Here is a 21,815-nt window from a genome sequence, read left to right on the forward strand (position 1 = left end):
TTGTCTGGTTTAGAACAGTAAATCCTGATATGGCATGGGTTTGTACTATGAAGTATGTAGATTGCGTGACAACAGTTGTTTGAAATCGGAGTAGTACGGTGAATTCAACAATGACAAGAAAGACAAAATTATAAAGAACAAAAATGGACGATGATTCTCTTGTGTACCAAACTATGGACTGCAACGTAGCTCCACTCTTTGTAAAATATATTACAGATAGACTTTAGTATAATTTCCAGTATGGGGAGAGATATGGCTCAAAATTATTTGCTAGTGTTTTTCAAATCCACAAATACATCTGCGATTCACACGTGTTTTTCAAATCCACAAATATGTCCGCGATTCAAATGTGTTTTTCAAATCAACAACTATATCCCTGATTTCCACGTGTTTTTCAAATCCACAAATTATTTCCACGTGTTTTTAAAAATCCACAAAAACCGTACAGCTGCGATATACACGGGTTTTTTAATGTTCTGTGTGCGTTTACCATGACTTATCATTTATAAATCTTCAATTTAACTTGTGGATTGTTGATGGTGCGTTTGTGGATCAGCGGGCACGTGCATTTATTTTTTAAACAAATGTAACGCAGTTTTTCAAGTTGAAAAAAATCACACGTATGGGAAGGCCCTCCTTCCATCCGCTAGGCGGCAGTGTTGCTGTCTCCGTTGAGAATATATATATATATATATATCAACTATGTTTGAGAGCGAGCCACTGTTATTATTTAAACACTTTAATAATAAGATGATTTTTGTATCTTGCTGACAGATGAGGATGGTGATTTCTTTATATTTTACTAATTTTACTAATGACGGGGCTGCTGGTTGTCGACATTGTTCAACCATGGTTAATTTATTGGGGATTTCAGCAGGGTCGGACCATAGACTGTTGGATTCCTATATTAAAATTACTTGCAGTCAAGTCATCAACAGAAACAGCAACACTGCCACCTAGCGGATGGAGGGAGGGCCTCTGTTACGTTTGTCTCAATAATAAATGCGTGTGCCCGCTGATCCACAAACAATTTATTTTGAAGAGAAAATAATTTGCACAAACAAACAATAAAGAGCGAAGGGGGGTCTAGCACACGGCGGAATTCAAGCTAGGAGCGCCACTGCACACACGCAAATTATTATTATTATTTTTTTTAAACAATCGCACTGCTTGCTGAGTGGTGACTGACTTTTTTAACTTTAAGTAGTGATGACTAACTTAGCTCGACTGGCGATTGGCTTTAGGACACAACTGGCTGTGTGTCCTTTTGGTAGTTTCTTCTTGGGGTCGCAAAGTACCAACACTGGAACGTATAAGTGGATTGAATGAGCTCGAGAAGAAGCATTAGTTTGCTGAGGTATATATATAGTCCACGGGAATTGCCGGGATGTACCCACTTTTGACATATTCTCTGCATGTTTACAATCTGCGGCGCACATTTCGCCGCCTGACCCGGTGTCCAAGGTGGACTTATTAGATAAGGTACGTAACGTTACGTTGCATTCAGTGTTTACAACTGCCGGGGGAAATGTAGCATCTGTGAGCACTACTTTGCTATCGCTGTGACCACAAAAGTAGCTTAACTATTGAAAAGTTATTTCATGTTGAAATAGTGATGCGACAGAGAAATGCAGTTAAACTAGTCGTGTCGGTAGGACCCACCACTGCTGTTTTTGGTTGTAAGCATAACGTTACGTCCACAACGCACAGCGCGAGAGCTCTCACGCTTGTTTTAAGAGATGAAAACTATAAAGCCTCAGGCAACCGATTCCTAGCCTCGGGATATCTGCTCCACAGCCCTACAACTGATGTATCTAAGGATTCCTGGAGGATTTTGTATCTATTATGGAGGCTGCCACCGATACAGTTGTATCTCTCTCCTTTATGAACGGATATCCGGTCGCATTGGTTTATCGTTCCCAACATTAATTTCCAGTTTGGGACAATGTGGGGAAAAAAATACAAACTGTATCAAACTGAACTCTACTGCACGGTGGAAGCTGCACTTTTGATATTTTGCATTGAGTGTTTCCTGTTTGGCACCGTTTTACATGACTATCAGAGCTGCTAAATGTCATTTGTTGTTTGTTTTCTATTACAAAAAGTCCAAGCTTGTTACTTTGCACTCCACTTGAAAGATTCTCTCATGTCCCAGATGTTGATGTTGAAAAATGTTGACGGCCATTTGCCTTTTTTAGTCCTGTACTGTCCGGCCACTTGTTGGGCCAAACTGTTTTACATGTTTCTTTCTTGTGTTGTGAGTATGTGTGAGAGACAGTGTTTATTCTTTCTCTTTTTAAATTTTTTTTATTTTTTAAGTTTGACTGCGGCTCACCCCCGTCTCTTCCTGTGTGTCTTGTGTAGGGCTGTTAGTGCAAGACCTTACTGACACCATATTAAGTTCATATGCCTATAAGTCCCACTACCTTCTGACTGAGTCAAATCGTGCTGAGTTGAAATTACCTATGATTCCCTCTCCTTCGTCAGCTACCAAAAAGAATGTTGGGAAAGGTAACTGAACAGTTTTTCTCTTTCTCCTTTGTCCCCACTGGTTTGTGTTTGTATTGTGCTTGCTCCCATCCTGATCAGTTTCTCCTTTTTTGAATGCCACTTTCATTTCAAAGCCTTCAGGTGCCACCTTTATTGATTGGTTCAATCTGCAGTTCATCGCCATGCAGAGTTGTGCATTGAATAAATAACCTCATCTTGAATCCCTTTTAAATAACAGATAACTCTGGGTCGCATGCAAAACAAATATAATCCTATATTTTAATTTAATTTGAGAACTGCCTGTTGGATTCACCAAAGAATAAATTCCGTTTCTTCTTCCATCATGATTTGACCTTGACCAATATTACAGTGACCATATTCCCTCAAATAGTGACGTACGTGCTGATATACGCAAAACCTTAAATAATTGCCATGTGCGGCGGCGATCACGTGAAAAAATAAGTACCTCACCTCATATAAAGCCGATGTGTCATGATAGAGCCCATTAAAAAATTTACATAATTAACAATGTTGATTCATTAATTCCGGCCAATGTCTACAAATACAGTTTGGCTCATCACGCTGATAAATAATCATAATTCACCAATATGATAATATAGTAATAAAATGTTCATACAATGTAGAATCAAAAATATGATATTGTATTCAATATCTACTCTCGTATTGTTTTTATAAATCCTATATGGTGGTATCGGAATACAAGATTTTATTGCAGTAGTCTGACAGTCAATCGTGAAAGAGCAAAGTTGTCTTGTAGTATGATCCGGGCATTACGTGTTGTCTGTCTTAGATGTGTTGCCTGTTCCGCACCGCCGACATGTTTTAAATGTTTTATTTTTTCTTAATAACTTTATTGGCCGTCAGATATTTCCAATACTACGTCAAAAGACGAGCGACAAGGCTAAAAATAAACTAGCTTTTGGCTTCGAATATACTGTGCAAGATGGCGACACGGAGTAAATGTCTTTTGCGGATCGGTCATTGATCGGATCGGCGAATTATGACGTTAAAGCCGATCAGCATAAAAGGCTAATTATCGGCTGATACCAATCAGGCCGATAAAATCGGTATGAAGTCTAAAATCATCGAATCAAAGTTTTAAAATGAAAAATGCTAAATCTATACGATATAAAAAGCATCTGTTTTTACCATTAAAAGTCGAATAAACACCCGATACTAAAATCTCTGCCTTGAAGCTTTGCAAGCATAATTTTTCCACATGGACGAATGTTACTGCAGTTGGACATACCACCCCGTGTAAAAATACGTTGGCACAATGGTGTCGAGGCAAGAGGGAAGAATCAGTAAAATAGAAAATGTTCAAAGTTTTGGATATTTTCACACTTAACAAGGAAGATAAAGTGCAATGTGTACCATAACAGCACGTCCACGATCGCCAATACAAGGGAACACACGTGGGATCAGGAAATTACGGAAGTGGGCAAGAAAACAAACACGTAATAAACTAATGCATGCTACTGATGGCCAAAACTAACAGCCAGCCAACTGTACACTCGCATTTGCCGACACCCACGCCACTCACCAGGCCAGGCCCTGCATTTTAAAACCATAAAAACTCAAAAGTCACAGATACTACAGTAGAACGTGACACTCGACACAAATAATACATGCACCTTACATGCACATGTATAGTGTTTAATAATTATATAGATCTAGTGATTCTACAAATATTGGATAGCTGTTGCCCTAAAATATGCACATGGCCATTATTAGAGCAAATAATGTACACTGTTTACTCAAAATTTGTTCATGAAAAGAAACGAGGAGTGAGACATCTCCTCTTTGTTCACCCATGCACCCATGATTCAAATTGATTCACTAATTGATTATAATTTTTTGGTGAATGCAACATTTTGACCTCAGTCAATCAAGTTCACCACTCAATGAACTCTGTTTTTTGCATGGGGCCCTTTGTGAGACTAGCTTACGCTGAGTGAAGATCTCTGCTATGAACTCTTGACATGTATGTCTGCGCTGACTCTAATTGGTCAGTTAAAGAACATCGACGGCAGTATAGCGCGACGATGCTGGATGCACTGCGTTGGTTCATGCTCCGTCTATGGTTTGTGAAGGTGCACTGCTTCTCTGCTTGAGCACTGTGGGCTTGCTTTATTTACGCAAAAGGCCATGTCCAGCTTCCCCCTGCTTCAACCCTGACCCCAATTGTAAGGGTTTTCTTTGACTGAAATTGTCAGATAAATTGACATTTTGGGCATATCTCCTGTTTCTGCACCTTTGACCTGCCTTGCATGGAATTAAATCACAATGAGGACATGAGATGCACGCAAGCTCAGAGGAAAAAAATAGTGACACTTCAATTATACGTTACTGGCCCAAAATTGGCACTAAAAATTCCATACAAGCTGGTTTATGCAAGGTGCAGTATGTGTGATTGGGAGCAGTATGCTTTATTGGCAGGACTGCATGCCTGCTTTTTTTTTTGCCAGTCTTTGTTTTTTATAATTTTTATTTCAAACACCTGATCACCTGGCTGATTGGAGTCCCGTCCGGCTGCTGCATGTGTATCCAGTTGACAGGCCCTTGGTACAGTACTCTGAATCTGATTGCCAGACATGCGGTAGCTGATGCATTTAAAGTGGTAACCAAGCTGATGATCTCAAGCAGAGGTGGACTACCATTTTCAGCCTCCTTCATGCCGCATGGTTGTCTTTCAGGAAGCCCTAACAAGAGCCATGACTAGCTCCAACAATGGATTATATGTTACAAAAGTAGCTCTAATTTGCATTGCGTGTACCGGGGAACCACCAAAGTTGAACATAAGATGATAAATTATGTTGTTGTCATTTCAGTTCTGTTTTGCCCATAAAACTGGAGATATAATACAATGAAATACAACTAAGATGAAGTAGCAGAAGATGCCAGACATTTTACAATCACAATAGACAAAATGTGCCGCTAAATGACAGGGTTCTATGGTAATCTTTATGCAAGTCATTAGCTACATGCTATTTATGTTAGTATCAGCGTGGTAAAAAAAAAAAAAAAATTCTGCATGTAATTCATAATGAAATAATTATCATAGGTGGAATGGTGGTCGACTGGTTAGAGCGTCAGTTCACGCAGCCATGGGGAGAACATGCAAACTCCACACAGGCGGGGCCGGGGATTGAACCCCAGTCCTCAGAACTGTAAGGCGGACCCTCTAACCAGTCGTCCACCGTGCCGCCTAGAAGGCCTAAGTGTTCATCAAAAAAGAGACGGAGGTTTTATTCCTTAAAAAATAAAAATAAAAAAATAAAAATAAAAAAAATTGGTTATATTACAATCCACTGTAACATTATGCACAGATTGAACGTTAATACTGTGCTTAAATATAGAAAAAAAAACTGTACTTAATGATTCAATCAAAGTATATTGCAGCTCACTAAATAAAAATGATACTTAAATAAAAGTTTAAAAACAAACAATTCAAAATGATTCAATACAAATTTATTGTACAAAAAAAGTTAAATACAATTGAACTGTACTTATGCTTATTATAAATATATCCAATCCAGAATTTGGTTCAGTTTTTTTGTATTTTCTGAAAAAATTATCAAGGCCATTATTTTAGGAAGGTGACTATATTTTACTGAGTAGCGAGGCCCTTACTATGTCACAAGGGCCATTTCTGGTTCTCTGGTTATCCCACAGTTTTCCTCTGTGCCATCACTAGTCCTTTTCATTGGTGATATCACAAAATTGTCCAAAAAAATCAAAATACAATTGTGGTGTTAATCATGAAGAGTCTAATAACATTTGCTGATGCTGGTTTAAACTACCAAGTTTTATTTGACTTATGAGACATTTTTCCAGAAAATGTTGGCTGAAGTCCAGATTTTTACCACTATGGCCGGTGTTCAACTTTGGAGGGTCCACTGTACCTGCTAACTTGACGCTTTATTTACTTGTTTCATTGCATTCACAATGTTCTTAGGCTTGTCTGCAAATGAGATTCAGAGTTTGTCCAGGTTTTAAATTCTCTTGGCCTAATGATACCCTCCTCCTCTCTTTGCATACTCATTTCCCACTTCAAACACACACACACACACACACACACACACACACGCACACACTCATACTTGTGTCCATCCATACATACAAACGTAGGAGGCAAGTTGCTGTGCTGCGACTCATGCCCAGCTTCCTTCCACCCGGAGTGTTTGGAGATGGAGATGCCTGAGGGGCCGTGGTCCTGCAGCGATTGTAGGGCCGGCAAGAAGCCTCACTACAAGCAAATTGTCTGGGTCAAACTGGGAAACTACAGGTATGCAAGGATTAAAGACGCACTAAATCACTTTTGATTTTGAATGAATCTCTTTATTTCTTCTCCATGTGCTATCAACACACTGTATGTTTTACTCGCAACACTGTCAAGAATCTACTAGAACTTCGACTTCCGCATTGGCCACTGTTTGCGTCAATCCAATTTAAGCGCTAATGACGTTTAAATGTCTAGTTCACCAATCAAACGACACAAGAAAGTTACTAGACATCACACAACGCCTTCTATTGGGCTTTCCGGGCATAGGTATTAACAAAAAATAAGCCAGCCTGGCCGATTGTGATGCCTATGTGGCGGCCATGTTGGGAAGGTCGTCGTTACCATGAAGACAACGGCGCGCTACTCTTGTTTACATTTAGATGAACAAAAACAACAGCTTTTATGTATTGTAGTATTTGTCTGGTACTGTCTGCCTAAACGTGGATATTTCAGCTCACTTCTAACTTGAGAAAACCGTGCAGTAAATTGCAGATGTTTTGTTGTAGTTTTGACTGTGCATACACACACACACACACACACAGCAATATCAGAATTTGCACATTCACATTTTTTATTATTTTTTTTAATGTTCATGCTGTGGTTAAAAAAATCAGAAGTTACTATTTATTCAGTACTTTGAGTAATTATTTCACTGTGTGAAAGGTACATTATTGTCAAGTAACAGTACTCCTACTTGAGTACAATGTTTGGCTACTCTACCCACCTCTGGAGCGGACATCCTCTATTGCTACTCTTACATTTAAGCAACTTTTTTGCTCATCAGATCAGCCCGTGGTGTATTTGTTGCACTGGTCTTTTGTATTTTCGCGTTGAGGTGCTGCGGGTCGTGGGCCTGGTTGCGGTCCCATCGGAACCGCGAAGCACACGTAACATCGGCGACAAGAGTTGATCTGATAGTACATCTTGTATTAATTAGGAAACGCACCTAAAATTATCTAATTAGTTTACGGATGTTAATGTTAAATGTATTAAGCGACGGAGCGATGTTAGGGATTATGTCACAACACAGAATGAACTAACTTGAAATTCAGAAATAGCCAATAAAAACAGAAAAATATTGTACTTAATATTTCCTGGAGGGTGCATTTGGGATTAGCCTTTGAAGTTGGAAATAGTGAAAAATGAAGTGAAACAGACTATGATTTTAGTTCATTCTTTTCCAGAATGAGAGTGCTTAAAGATTAGGATGCTATTCATGTGGCACAGTTTAAGGCAAGCATCAGGTGGAGATGGGCCTGGCTCAAGTTGGAGGCCAGAACAAAAAAAGCAAAGAAATGAGTCAAATTTAATTTTAATCTTAAATTTCTACATCAGCGGCACGGTGGACGACTGGTTAGAGCGTCTGTCTCACAGTTCTGAGGACCGGGGTTCAATCCCTGTGCCTGCGTGGGTTTTCTCCGGGCAGTCCGATTTCCTCCCACATCCCAAAAACATGCATGGTAGTTTAATTGACGACAGTAAAAATTGCCCGTAGGTGTGAATGTGAGCGCGAATGGTTGTTTGTTTGCATGTGCCCTGCGATTGGCTGGCAACCAGTTCAGGGTATACCCTGCCTCCTGCCAGATGATAGCTGGGATAGCCTCCAGCACGCCCGCAACCCTAGTGAGGAGAAGCGGGCGTGAAAAAAGTGGATGGATGGATTTGTACATCAACATACTTGAACAGTGTAAATATTTTTTTCTGCGTGAAGAAAATTATTTTATTTTTATTATTATTATTTTTTTTAAAAGATTTCTTAATTTATGGTAAAATCCAAAAGATTCTATGCGGAGTCCCGGGGGATCCACCAGAACAGTGTTGGGTTTTTTTTGGTCACTTTTTTCATGCCTTTGGTGTTTGCATGTCTGAAACACTGTATGTAATTGTATTATATGCGCACCCCCAAAGTTGACCTCAACATTCTGGAAATCCCTTCTACCTATGTATAATGCATTTTTACAATGCATGATTTTGAATCTACCCATATGATCAAAACATGAAGCATTGTCTGTATTTTGTTAGTTTTTTTCAAAGAAATTAAACCATTTATTTATTTTATATATATATATATATATATATATATATATATATATATATAATAAATAAATAGTAATAAATATATATATATATATTTATTATAAAGAAGTTAAGGCAATTTATTTGAACACGTAATATTTTTTATTTACTTGCTCTTATTTTGAAATTCACAGCCCTACTTTTATTTAGTAAATGAGAAAACACGCAGGTGTGCTCATATGTTTGATTACCCAGGCAGAATTTGTAAGATGGGTACAATTCTTTAAAGAAAACATGAAGGACCAGGTGAAACACATTTAATTTTATTTTAATGAGTTTCAAATTAAAATGACAAGCATTTCAGAAAAGCATTATCATTAAACAAAACATAACCATAAAAAAATTTATGATGGTTCTTGTTCAGTCATCAGTTGTATTTAAAAAAAATCAATATTTCACAAATTCTGCCAGGGTATGTAAACTTATGAGCACCACTGTATAAATATGCAGTCATAAGTACCCCTGTCATATTGGAATGAAAGTGTAGGCTACACCTTTTTCTTAACCTCTAGGTGGTGGTGGCATACTACAATGAAAGTGTACACCTTTCTCATAACCTCTAGGTAGCGTTGGTATATTGGAATGAAAGTGTACAGCTTTTTCTCATCCTCTAGATGGCGGCATACATTTATAAAATGTGAAAGTTGTTTTCATTTTCCCCTATACCTATGTATAATGCACACTATTGACTTTTGACAATTTTTTTGTGGGGGAAATGTGCATTATACATGAGAAATTACGGTAATCTCTCACTAAAAAGCTGAGAGCTGTGCTTCTGTTTTGTGCCATGTTCTTTCTCTAACTCGTCTCTCCTTTCTTACAGGTGGTGGCCGGCAGAGATCTGCAATCCTCGCTTGGTGCCGTCAAACATCCAGAGCCTTCGTCACGATATCGGCGACTTCCCCGTCTTTTTCTTCGGTTCCCACGACTACTACTGGATCAATCAGGGCCGTGTCTTCCCTTACGTTGAGAACGACAAAAACTTTGTGACGGGTCAGATCAACATCAACAAGACTTTCAAGAAAGGTAATCAACTCAAGGTTCTGGAATCCTTAGCTGAAAGGCAGCCCACAGAGTACGATTTTGTCATGTTGTCGGGGTGTTTCAGCTCTGGAAGAAGCAGCAAGGAGGTTTCAGGAGCTCAAGGCCCAGAGGGAGAGCAGGGAGGCTCTGGAACAAGAGCGTAACTCTCGGAAACCGCCACCCTACAAATTCATCAAGGTATGTCAATGGACAAAATAATATGTATTGATTTGTCAATTTAGGTCTATGATGCCACATTTCTATCAAACGGTACTAGGCCCTGATTATTCAAGTTTTGAAGCCTGATTTTATATGCTTAGCGATTTATTTATTTATAATTATTATTAATTTATTTATTCAAGTTTGGTAGGCTTGTTAACATTACTCTTCTCTGTGACATGACATTTTTTGGGCCCGTTTACTGCCACTTTAAAGAGCAGAATTCATGGTTACATCAATCACAGCAAGTTGTCCAAGTCCTGAAGGAGGAAAGCAGCCCAAGACCATCACACGACCATGACTGTTGATATGATGTTCTTTTTCTAAAATGCTGTGCTACATTTATGCAAGATGTAACGAGAGACGCACATCTTCCAAAAAGCTCAACTTTCATCTGGTCAGTCCATAGAATATTCTCCCAAACATCTTGAGAATCATTCTGATGTTTTTTTGCAAAAGTAAGACGAGCCTTTATGTTCTTTTTGGTCAGCAGTGGTTTTCGCCTTGGAACTCTGCCATGGATGCTATTTTTGCCCTGTCTCGTCCTTATTGTTGTGTCATGAACACTGACATTAACTGAGGCAAGGGAGGCCTGCAGTTCTTTAGAAGTTGTGCTCAGTTCCTTTGTGGCCTCCTGGATTAGTCATTGCTGTTCTCTTGGGTTAATTTTTGTAGGCCTGCCATTCCTGGGAAGGTTCACCACTCTTCCATGTTTTTCTCCATGTGATGATAATGGCTCTCCCTATGGTTAGGTGGAATCCTAAAGCTTTAAAAATGGCTTTCGTAACCCTTTCCAGACTGATAGATGTCAATTACTTTATTTCTCGACTGTTCTGGAATTTCTTTGAATCGTGTCATTTTGTTGCAGCTTTTTTAGATCTTTTGTCCGACTTGATTTTGTCGGGACAGATTCTGTTTAAGTGATTTCTTGATTAAACAGGTCTGGAGGTATTCAGGCTTGGGTATTCTCAGTGAAAATTAACCAAAAATTGTGATTAGCCACAATTAATTGATGATTTAACAAGGGGGTAATTACTTTTTCACAAAGGGCCAGGTAACTTTGAATAGTTTATTTTTATTTATTTTCTTTTTACTTTAAATTAATTAATTAAATCACAATTTAAAAACAGCATGTTAAGTTCACTTTATCTGATATGTATATTTGTTTGATGATCTTAAACATTCAAGTGGGGAAACTATGCAAAAATATAAGAATTTGTAAAGGGGCCCAGTTCCTTTTCACATCACTGAAGGTGGGATGGCTTTAGTTGTCATCTTGGTAGACATGCCCAGAAGGTGAAAATTCGTACATTGCCCAACATTACATTTGTCTAATAGATGCTTCTGATTTCTCCTGATTTCTCTCATATCTCCATTATCTGCTTGTCTCGTCAGCGTGCACGCACACAATGCATCTCTCATGTTAAAAGTCCCTGTAAAGTGACAGAAAAATGCTTGTAAATTTGACACACCACAGAGAAGAGTAGTGTTAGCAAGCCTGCCAAATTTGAATAAAAAAAAAAAAATCACCAAGTATTTAGGATAAGGCTCCAAAATACTAGAACAATCGATTTGTTAATCGAAATAATATAGTATAATAATCGAAATGTTCAGTAGCTGCATCACTAATTTCTCTACATGTGCCCTGTGATCGTCTGGCAACCAGTCCAGTCTGTACCATGCATCTTCCCCAAAGTAAGCTAGAATAGGTCACCTGTGACCCTAATGAGGACATGCAGTGTAGAAAATGGTTGGATGGATAGTTTGGTATCCTTGGTAAAACTGTGTACTGTACTGCTTCGTGGAAACTGGGTCTTTTGCCTCATGCTGTATTGAGGCACCGCATTTGCAGTGCTTTCTTATATTTGTTATGGTTTCCTCTGTTAGTCCAACAAACCCGTGGGGAAAGTGCACATGCATGTTGCTGACTTGTCCGAAATCCCACGTTGCAACTGCCGGCCTGCGGATGAGCATCCGTGCAGTCTCGAGTCTCAGTGTCTCAACCGTATGCTGCAGTATGAGTGTCACCCTCAGGTTTGTTGCTCTGCTCATCTTTCGAGACATTTTACAGAGATTCAAGTGCTGCCTGTTAACCTCTTACCACCATGGCAGGTATGTCCTGCGGGAGACAATTGCGAGAACCAGTGTTTCACTAAGCGCCTGTATGCAGAGACGGAGGTGATAAAGACAGAGGGCTGTGGATGGGGCCTCAAAACCAACCAGACTGTGAGGAAGGTAAGTGTTAAGAGGACTTTCCTTGCAATCCTTTTCTCAATGGTAATGTGAAGTAAATGGGCTTAACGTAGTCTAGAGACAGGCATGATAATGTGTTTGTAATTTTCATTCACATTGTTGAACTTATCCATTTTTTTAAAGACTACTTGGCAGCAACCAGCAGGGCATGCACTTATTTTGCTCCCCAAACAGGCTGGCATAAAACAGGAAAAAAACAGAAACGGGAAACTTTGAATGCTTGTACCCCATTTGTGGTAAATTGCAATTCTCTTATGTGCATAAAATAGAAGCCAGGCACTGCTATACCTCTGAATCTTTGCACATTTTTGCTCTCGGGTTGACTTATTGAGTGTAGGGACTCCCACGAGGCTGAATGTATGTCTTGTCCCGAGCTTGGTGACATTCTTCATATTTCTCAACAATCTTTAAATGAGATCCCGTAATTTCACGTGTATAATGCGCGCACCCCCCCCAAATTTTCAAAAGTAAATGTTGTGCATTATACGTAGGTATAGGGGAAACTTAAAAAACATTTCCCATTTTATAAATGTATGCCGCCATCTAGAGGTTATGAAGAAGCTGTACACTTTCATTCCAATGTCAGTGCCACCTAGAGGTTATGAGAAAGGTGTACACTTTCATTCTAATATGCCGCCACCTAGAGGTTATGAAAAAGGTGTAGCCTACACTTTCATTCCAATATGACAGGGGTAGTACGTATGACTGCATATACTGTAAATACAGTTGTACTCATAAGTTTACATACCCAGGCAGAATTTGTGAAATATAGTTTTTTTTTTTTTTAAATATGACTGAACAACAGCCTTCATTCATTTCTTTATGGTTATGTTTTGTTTAATGCTAATGCTTTTCTGAAATGCTTGACAGTTTAATTTGAATCCCATTAAAATAAAATTAAATGTGTTTCGCCTGGTCCTTCATGTTTTCTTTAAATAATTTTATCCATCTTACAAATTCTGCCTGGGTAATCAAACATATGAGCACAACTGTGTGTTTTCTCATTTACTAAATAAAAGTAGGGCTTTGAATTTAAAAATAAGAGGAAGTTAATTAAGTATTACATGTTCAAATAAAGTGCTTAACTTCAAAATAATTCTTTGAAAAAAATACTTCATGTTTTGATCATATGGGTAGAAGTAAAATCATGCATTGTAAAAATGCATTATACGTATATGTAGAAGGGTTTTCCAGAATTTTGAGGTCAACTTTGGAGGTGTGCATTATACACGGGAAATTACGGTACTTAATTTTGCAACATTCGACTTGCAGTTTGAAAATGATTTATTGTTTAAAGTTGTGATTTTTCAAAAAAACTATAAATTAAAGAAATACAAGAAAAAGTTTGGAAATGTTTGTACATTTTACAATTGTTACATTAACTCCACTTAAAAAAGTAAAATTATGACTTTTCACTCAAAAACTACAACTGTTTTCTAAAAAAAAATCAAATGTTTTGACTGCATCCTCAATTGTAAAAGTAGTATACAAAATTAAAAAGAGAGCATTTGTTTTTAATTTTCACAATAATTAATGAAGACATTGTTTTCAATGCCCATTCCTAAATGCTTTGTAGTACAAAAAGAAAGTACCTTACAATATTTAGATTAAAATTACCCAGGTATAAATACTGTATAATGTTTTCTGCAGGGTGACTTTGTGACTGAGTATGTCGGAGAAGTCATTGACTCAGAAGAGTGCCAGCAGCGAATTAAACGCGCCCATGAAAACCACGTCACTAACTTCTACATGCTAACCCTTACTAAGGTAACGCCATTGTGAAAAAAACACACGTTCTCCTCAACCTACTTTGTCCTAATGTCCATCTTTGCACACTTCAGGATCGTGTGATTGACGCTGGTCCAAAAGGGAATTCTTCCCGGTTCATTAACCACAGCTGCAGCCCCAACTGTGAAACACAAAAGTGGACAGTCAACGGCGATGTCCGCATTGGACTCTTTGCTCTCTGCGATATAGAGGCTGGTGAGTTACCCACTATAAAATTCAGGTCTATTGCGCGAACCAGTATTTAAGCTTGCACTCACCAAAAAATATATATATATATTTTTTTTTAAAGTTTTTTTTCTGATAATCCCCACGTTACATACACAAATACAAGAGGAAAAACTGCCAACCTTACTGTAGGAAATAAATACAATTAAAAACGGCAGATCTGAATTATTCAAAGTTAACAGATTTGTGTTAAAAATGTGAACACTTTTTAAAGAACATTTCTGTGAGTTAAAGAGAAGCTAAGAATAGTCGAAAATGTGACGCTCCTGAGATCATGAAAATACATAAGCAGGCCACAGCATTGTTTAAGCAGCAGCGGTTAGGCTTGGAGGTAAAAAAGTCAAACTTTTACGGTACTCGACTTGAGATGGGTTCAGTTTCCAGTTTAGAGAAGTTCAAAGAAATGCCTCCTCTCTGTGTGTCCAGGCACCGAGATGACATTCAATTACAACCTGCACTGTGTGGGCAACAGGAGAACATCTTGCCACTGTGGATCAGACAACTGCTCAGGTTTCCTCGGGGTGCAGCCAACTGTAAGCACACAATCCACTAAATATTAGAGCACAAAATTGTTTTTAGCCTCTCTTCATTGTCTCTTTGACTACCCCACCCCACCCCCAGAGTGCCGTGGTGCTGGAGAAAGAGGAGAAGGCCAGGAATGCCAAGCTGAGGCAGAAAAAGCGGAAGCTGCGGCTGGAGGGCAAACACACACACGAGTACTTCTGCTTTTGCTGTGGAGAGGGAGGAGAGCTGGTGATGTGTGACAGGAAGGAGTGTCCCAAGGCGTACCACCTGCTGTGTCTCAACCTCAGCAAGCCGCCATATGGTGATGATGAAATATATCACTGTATCAGTTATTTCCAAACTAAAATAAGATTTATATTCAAGTAGAGGACTTATCCCTATTTGATAAATTGACTAAGAGGTGTGTCCCGAGACTTTTGTCCAAGGTCATGTTAACTTTATTATTCCTTAGGGCCTGTCCTGTAGATGGCAGGCATAGTAATGATTATGCATATGCATGAAATATTAACTATATATAATACTTACTATATTTATAATTTCATATGTACCTGTGGCTAGAAAGCAAAGCATGGAGAGTATGTCGCCGAAATGCACAGGTGCAGTCAGTTAATAGGGCGATCAATCATTGCTGACAGCCTCTGACGATATCTACTCCGTCTCCTTATTCTCGCCCGTCTCATCTTCTTTGTGGCCTTCTGCTTTTTCCTTGACAATCGTTCCATATTTTTGTGTTTCAATGCAAAAAAATGGCAGTCCAGTATCTTGTATGTGGAGCCTCAAAACCCAATACAGGGTTGTAGTTTTTCCGTTGCCATGCGTGGGTAGATGTGCGCTGCTCAGTCACTTGGTGTGGGGTGAAGTGTCGCCAACTGGTCCACTTCAGACACATTTAGCCGCTCGGCTCATTGTGCGGCGGGTCTTGGGTTCATCCTGAAACTTCTTGTCAGTAGTGTTGATGGCCCAGATCATCTTGTAGAAGTAATGCATCTTAACCCCTCTTCCTACCCACAGGCCGTTGGGAGTGCCCGTGGCACGACTGCAGCATCTGTTGTGCACCGGCCTCGTCTCTCTGTGACTTCTGCCCTCGCTCCTTCTGCCGAGACCATGAGGCAGGGGCGCTCACCACATCCTCGCTGGAAGACCGCCCCTGTTGTTCCAGCCACAACCCTCTCAGTCCTCTGGGCTCCAGCCCCAGCTCGGCTCAACCGCTGCCGCCGACTTCCTCTCTGAGCCTCGTCGCAGTCAAAGAGGAACCGCCAAGAGACGATGTGGCACCCTCGTTACCTCGTTCCCTGTAGAGTGCACTCCCAGCACTCCACCCATCTGTGCTCACTAAAGGGAATATAGAATTTTTTTCATTTAGTTTTTTGTCGGACCTTCGGAGCCGAGACACGTTGAAGAACTCCTTTTGTGGCAAGCGCAATGAGATTGGAGCAGCACCAGACTCGGACACACACACCATCCTCCGCTCTTCTGGCTGTAAAACACGACTAACACACAATAGCGCTAAGATCCCGGACCAACGCCTCGTTTTGTTCTCCCCTCGGATAATCCCGAGTGTTGCCAGTAACCGGCTCTTTGAAGGAAGTGAGGTGGAGGGAGGGGACGCCACGCCGCTCCTCCTCTTGTTTACCTGCTGTACGCCGCGGCTGGCGTCTCTCACACACTTCCACTGCCCCGACACCACTCCTCACGTGCACCGTCATCGTATCGCGCTCCTCCCCTTCCTCTTTGACGAACAGGAGGGGCAACACTTTTGTGCAATTTTTTTTTAGGCCCACACTACATTCCAACATTCCTTTAATCATGTTTTTGATGTACTTACGGCTATAGATGAATATAATTATATATGTATCTATGTTTGTTAATGTTTACAAGCAGATTTTTCTCACTTCATCTCGGTGAGTGGTGTAATTCTTTGTTTAGCTGTTGCGCAGACCTCCTTGTGAAAATTGTCCTATTAAGGTGAAATACTGTATAATGGTATATAACGTACTCGTATAACATTACACAAGTACTTGTGACTTTTCGTTTGCTCATTCACGTGTACATAATTGGCTCATAATATTGTAAAGTACTTACCAACGGGGAGGTGCGGCGCCTGATTTTTTTTTTTTTTTTCTTCTCCCCCCCCCCCAATTTTCTCTGAGCCGCCGTCATGCTCGAGGGAGGGAGGAGGGCCCAGCCAATGAGCACTGCTATCTGAGTATATTGTTAATCAGCCTTAAGGGATGATGACTTCAGTTCCATTGTGGCTGTCGGAACTACTGCCCATATGTGTTTCAGTAACGTTTACGTACTGTGACCTTTTTATTTTATTTTATTTTTTGCCAAAACTTCTCTGAAAAGCACTTTCACATGCCTTGTCACTACAATTTTTCGTTAGGACACACATATACAGAAATGTATATTAAAGGAACGTAGGTTTTTTAAAAATGGATACCTCTTCTTCTGGTAGTAACATAAGAATTTAAACTGTTGTGACAAAAAAAAAAAAACTTTTTTTGGGGGGGGGGGCAAAATTGGAATAACTGCCAGTCTCATGTTGAAGAAATGATGGATCCGTATCAAGACACACAGTCCAGGATAGTGTACAAAATACAAACTGTACAGTGTTTTTAGATTGCTCATCTGTCAAATCTTTTGTATTTATTGCACCACATTTTATACCAATTGCTTTGTTGAACACCAGTACAGTACTCCATGTTACCACCATGTGACAATTAAAAAGAAAAAGAAAAAAATCAGAGGGGTTCACGTATTATACCTGTAATCGGTGCATACTTTTTTTTCTACATCTGTTTAATGATTCCACATTTGCCGCTGCTCATGTGTAGTGACTCGTCACTGTATTTGCTGTCAAAAGCAGTTCAGTATTGGAATGTTTGTTATCATGCCTCAGCCTTTGTCTTGCTCCTGAAGTAACTAGGGTATTTTTATTTTATTTTTTTACCTCCCAAGGTGATCAGTGTCTTTAAGACACTTGAGTGAGTGCCATTGCAGAACAATTTATTCAGGAAATTTTCAACCACGATGTAGGTGCCATTTGACATTAGGAAAAATTCTGGTTCTCAGTTGCATTAAGTTTCATGGACCATATCTCCATGTTCTTTTTGAACTTATGTATGTAAAAATGTCTTATTTGTTGGCATTTCCCCTCAGTGATATATATGCCCTTACCCCCAACGCCCCCACCCCCAATACTTTCTCTCAACTTAATCATCGGATGTCAAGGCACTTTTATTTTCACACTCACATGTTACCAACCAAACTTGAATGTTATTATTTATTCATGTGTTATTTTCAAGTGTACACCACAGCATATATATTTTTTTGGGGTGGGTGAATCATAATGGCATAACTGGTCTTTTGTCTTTTCAAGGTGACTGTTCAGCTGAATGCATACAGTCGAGTCGTAAAAATGCCTCATCAAAGCGCATTTTCTGTTCCTTTATTGTACTTTTTTTATAATAAAGGCAGCGGCCTTTGTTTTCTTTGCACATGCTGATTGCATGACACCGTTGCGCAGTGCCATTTTGTCCTCTCTGCTAATACAGTGGCAGTATTAGAACGCTTCATTTGTGTCTTGCATCTTTTCATTTGTTTAGAAAACAGTAGTTTTGTTTATTAGTGCCAATTTTTGGGTGGATAATCCCCCCCCAGCATGTTTCTTCCCTTGTAAGTGACCCTTATAGCCTCAGAATGACTTTTCAAAGCATCCTGGAATTCTTTTTTTTTTTTTTTTTTTTTTTTTAAATAACTATTCTTACAATTAGAATCAGACACCCCTCTCGTGCTTCAAAGTTTCCGTTCACTGTAACATCTTTTTCGTGCAATTCTGCCGACTGTTGTTAATTTTTTGATTGACAGGCAGTCAGAGGAGAATTAGTGTTTGTGCTGATCTCACCTGCAAAGCACAATTTGTTTTTGTTTTTTGTTTTTTTGGTAATAGAATTACTTTGGGTTACTAACTGGTCTCATATCTATCTCTCTTGGTGTTGCTTCAATGAAAAACGTGGATGACCATGTTGATTACTGTTCAACCTGTGTTACTGCATATTGTTGGCAAACCTGTAAATAGTCTTGCATTGTATTTGCATAGAATCATGTTACTGTGGTGTGCTTGGTTTTTGTTTTGTTTGTTTGTTTTTGTTTTTTTGCCTGTACAATTACGCTTCTAAATGTGTGTGACTGTTGGGAAGACACTCTTTTTGTACATGACAGTCTTTTTATTTGAAAATATGACTTATGTCCTTTTTTTCATTCAAAGGTTGAGTTGGAAGAGTTCAGACATGCCTGAAGTTTGACTTTAATAAAGCTGTACTCTGTTTCAGTGACGCAATAGTTTTCTGTCGTCTTTGTGTCAGGATGCATCAATGGGCTCAGTGTTGTATTCCTTTCAGCAACGGATATTTGAACACAAAGGGTGGAGCAACATGTAGAGAGATAATAAACAGTACTCACAGGAATATATTCTTTATCCTCTGCAAAAAAAATTCTAATTGCAGCTTACTGAGTCACTAAGAGTATTGGTGACTCATATTCATTTGTGGCTATATGACATTGCCCCCGAGTGGCCAATGAGGTCACACCGGAAGGAGCAGCACAATGAATTGAATGGACTCATTAATTCATGATGTTTTGAGTAGTCAACAGCATGATCACGGTATAAAAGCTCATATCTCAAGACACCACTGTATTTTAAAGTGATACTCAGCCAAATATTTATTAAATTTGGTGTTTTAGGTGAATTAGGAGGCGATGCAATTGTATTGAAAGAAAACATTTAGATTTTGTCTTGAGACTGAAACACAATATGTACTGTACATATGAGTGACAATGTAATTTCCCTTCTGGGATTAAAATAGTCTTTTTGTAATATATATATATATATATATATATATATATATATATATGTAATATACAGTTGAAAGAAAAGCGCAGCTTTTTTTTTAAACCACCTTAACAATGTATAGACGTTTGAATGAATTTAGTGTAATATGTTGAAAAAAAAAAAAATTTTAAAGGACATTTTTAAGTGACCCTAAACTTGTCAACGGTTGTGTGTGTTTGTTTCTTTTATATTTGATTATTTTAAAAACTACACCCCTCCTTCAGCCGTCACCTTATCGTGGTGGAGGGGTTTAGATCCTAGGAGCTAAGTTGTCTGGGGCTTCACCCCCCTGGTAGGGTCACCCATGGCATAACAGGTCCTAGGTGAGGAACCAGACAAAACACCGCTCCCAAAATCCCTATGACGAATAAAATGGATTTAGGTTTCCCTTGCCCGGACGCGGGTCACCGGGGCCCCCCTCTGGAGCCAGTCCTGGAGGTAGGGCTCAAAGGCGAGCACCTGGTGGCCGGCCCTGCACCCATGGGGCCCGGCCGGGCACAGCCCGAAAGGGTAACATGGGTCCCCCTTTCCATGAGCTCACCACCAGTGGGAGGGCTCATAGGGGTCAGGTGCAGTGTGAGCTGGGCGGTGGCCGAAGGTGGGGCACCTTGGCGAGCTGATCCCCGGCTACAGAAACTGGCTCTAGGGACGTGGAATGTCACCTCTCTGGCAGGGAAGGAGCCCGACCTTGTGTGTGAGGTCGAGAAGTTCAGACTAGATATAGTCAGGCTCGCCTCCACACACGGCTTGGGCTCTGATACCAGTCCTCTTGAAAGGGGTTGGACTCTCTTCCACTCTGGAGTGACCCATGGTGAGAGGCGCCGAGCACTTATTGCCCCCCCGGCTCGGCACCTGTACGTTGGGGTACAGCCTCCCTCCACCTTCAGGTGGGGGGACGGGTCCTGACTGTTGTTTGTGCCTATGCACCAAACAGCAGTTCAGAGTACCTACCCTTTTTGGAGTCCTTTGATGGGGTGCTGGAGAGCGCTCCCGCTGGGGACTCCATCGTTCTGCTGGGGGACTTCAATGCTCACGTGGGCAATGACAGTGAGACCTGGAAGGGCGTGACTGGGAGGAACGCCCCCCACCCCCCGATCAGAACCCGAATGGTGTTCTGTTATTGGACTTCTGTGCTCACCATGGATTGTTCATAACGCAAACCATGTTCAAGCATAAGGGTGTCCACACGTGCACTTCGCACCAGTACACCCTAAGTCCCTGTTCGATGATCGACTTTGTGGTCGTGTCATCGGACTTGGACTTGCGGCCGCATCTCTTGGACACTCGGATGAGGAGAGGGGCAGAGCTGTCAACTGATCACCACCTGGTGGTGAGTTGGCTCCAATGGTGGGGGAAGATGCCGGTCCGACCTGGCAGGCCCAAACGTCTGCTGGGAAACGTCTGGCAGAATCTCCTGTCAGAAGGAGTTTCAACTCCCACCTCCAGCAGAACTTCACCCACGTCTCGGGGGTGTGGGGGACATTGAGTCCGAGTGGACCATGTTCCGCACCTCTATTGCCGAGGCGGCCGACCGGAGCTGTGTCCGTAAGGTAGTGGCGGCAATCCCCGAACCCGTTGGTGGACACCAGCGGTGAGGGATGCCATCAAGCTGAAGAAAGAGTCCTATCGGGTGTTTTTGGCCTGTGGGACTCCTGACGCAGCTGATGGGTACCGGCTGGCCAAGCGGAATGCATCTTTGGTGGTCGCTGAGGCAAAAACGATGGATGGATGGATAAAAACTACAGTCCATTTTAAAATACTTGATTTAAACACACAATTTATATATCATTATAAGCAAAAATATCACATGACTGTAACAAATACAATAAAATAAAAGGAGAGAAGATACATTGTTCAACACAAATGAATTTGCAATATTTTGAATGAATCAATAAATTAACATTGAATATATTCAAACAATGAAAAAAATAAATGAATCATGACGAAATAAGGAATATCAAACGTCAGGGAGACCACTCACAACCTTAACAAATTTATTTAAAAATATCATATTGT

At 40.2% G+C, this 21,815-nt stretch overlaps 1 protein-coding gene across 4 annotated transcripts in view; it reads left to right on the forward strand.

The window, feature by feature from the left end:
- nsd3 (nuclear receptor binding SET domain protein 3) overlaps window positions 1–19,242 on the forward strand; it is a 33,853-nt gene extending 14,611 nt beyond the window's left edge. For 2 of the 4 annotated variants that reach the window (XM_061672031.1, XM_061672032.1), the window contains 11 exons: window positions 2,365–2,511; window positions 6,643–6,799; window positions 9,696–9,898; window positions 9,981–10,093; window positions 12,002–12,148; window positions 12,227–12,349; window positions 14,018–14,134; window positions 14,209–14,350; window positions 14,807–14,913; window positions 15,002–15,206; window positions 15,917–19,242. In XM_061672031.1, coding sequence (XP_061528015.1) covers window positions 2,365–2,511; window positions 6,643–6,799; window positions 9,696–9,898; window positions 9,981–10,093; window positions 12,002–12,148; window positions 12,227–12,349; window positions 14,018–14,134; window positions 14,209–14,350; window positions 14,807–14,913; window positions 15,002–15,206; window positions 15,917–16,203 — 1,748 coding nt within the window. In that variant the 3' untranslated portion in view covers window positions 16,204–19,242. The remainder of the gene's footprint in view (window positions 1–2,364; window positions 2,512–6,642; window positions 6,800–9,695; window positions 9,899–9,980; window positions 10,094–12,001; window positions 12,149–12,226; window positions 12,350–14,017; window positions 14,135–14,208; window positions 14,351–14,806; window positions 14,914–15,001; window positions 15,207–15,916) is intronic. The other 2 variants (XM_061672033.1, XM_061672034.1) reach the window with 2 other exon arrangements.
- The last annotated feature ends 2,573 nt before the right edge of the window (window positions 19,243–21,815 follow it).

The sequence above is a fragment of the Phycodurus eques genome, chromosome 3, assembly GCF_024500275.1.
Source record: "Phycodurus eques isolate BA_2022a chromosome 3, UOR_Pequ_1.1, whole genome shotgun sequence".
Taxonomy (NCBI): Eukaryota; Metazoa; Chordata; class Actinopteri; order Syngnathiformes; family Syngnathidae; genus Phycodurus; species Phycodurus eques.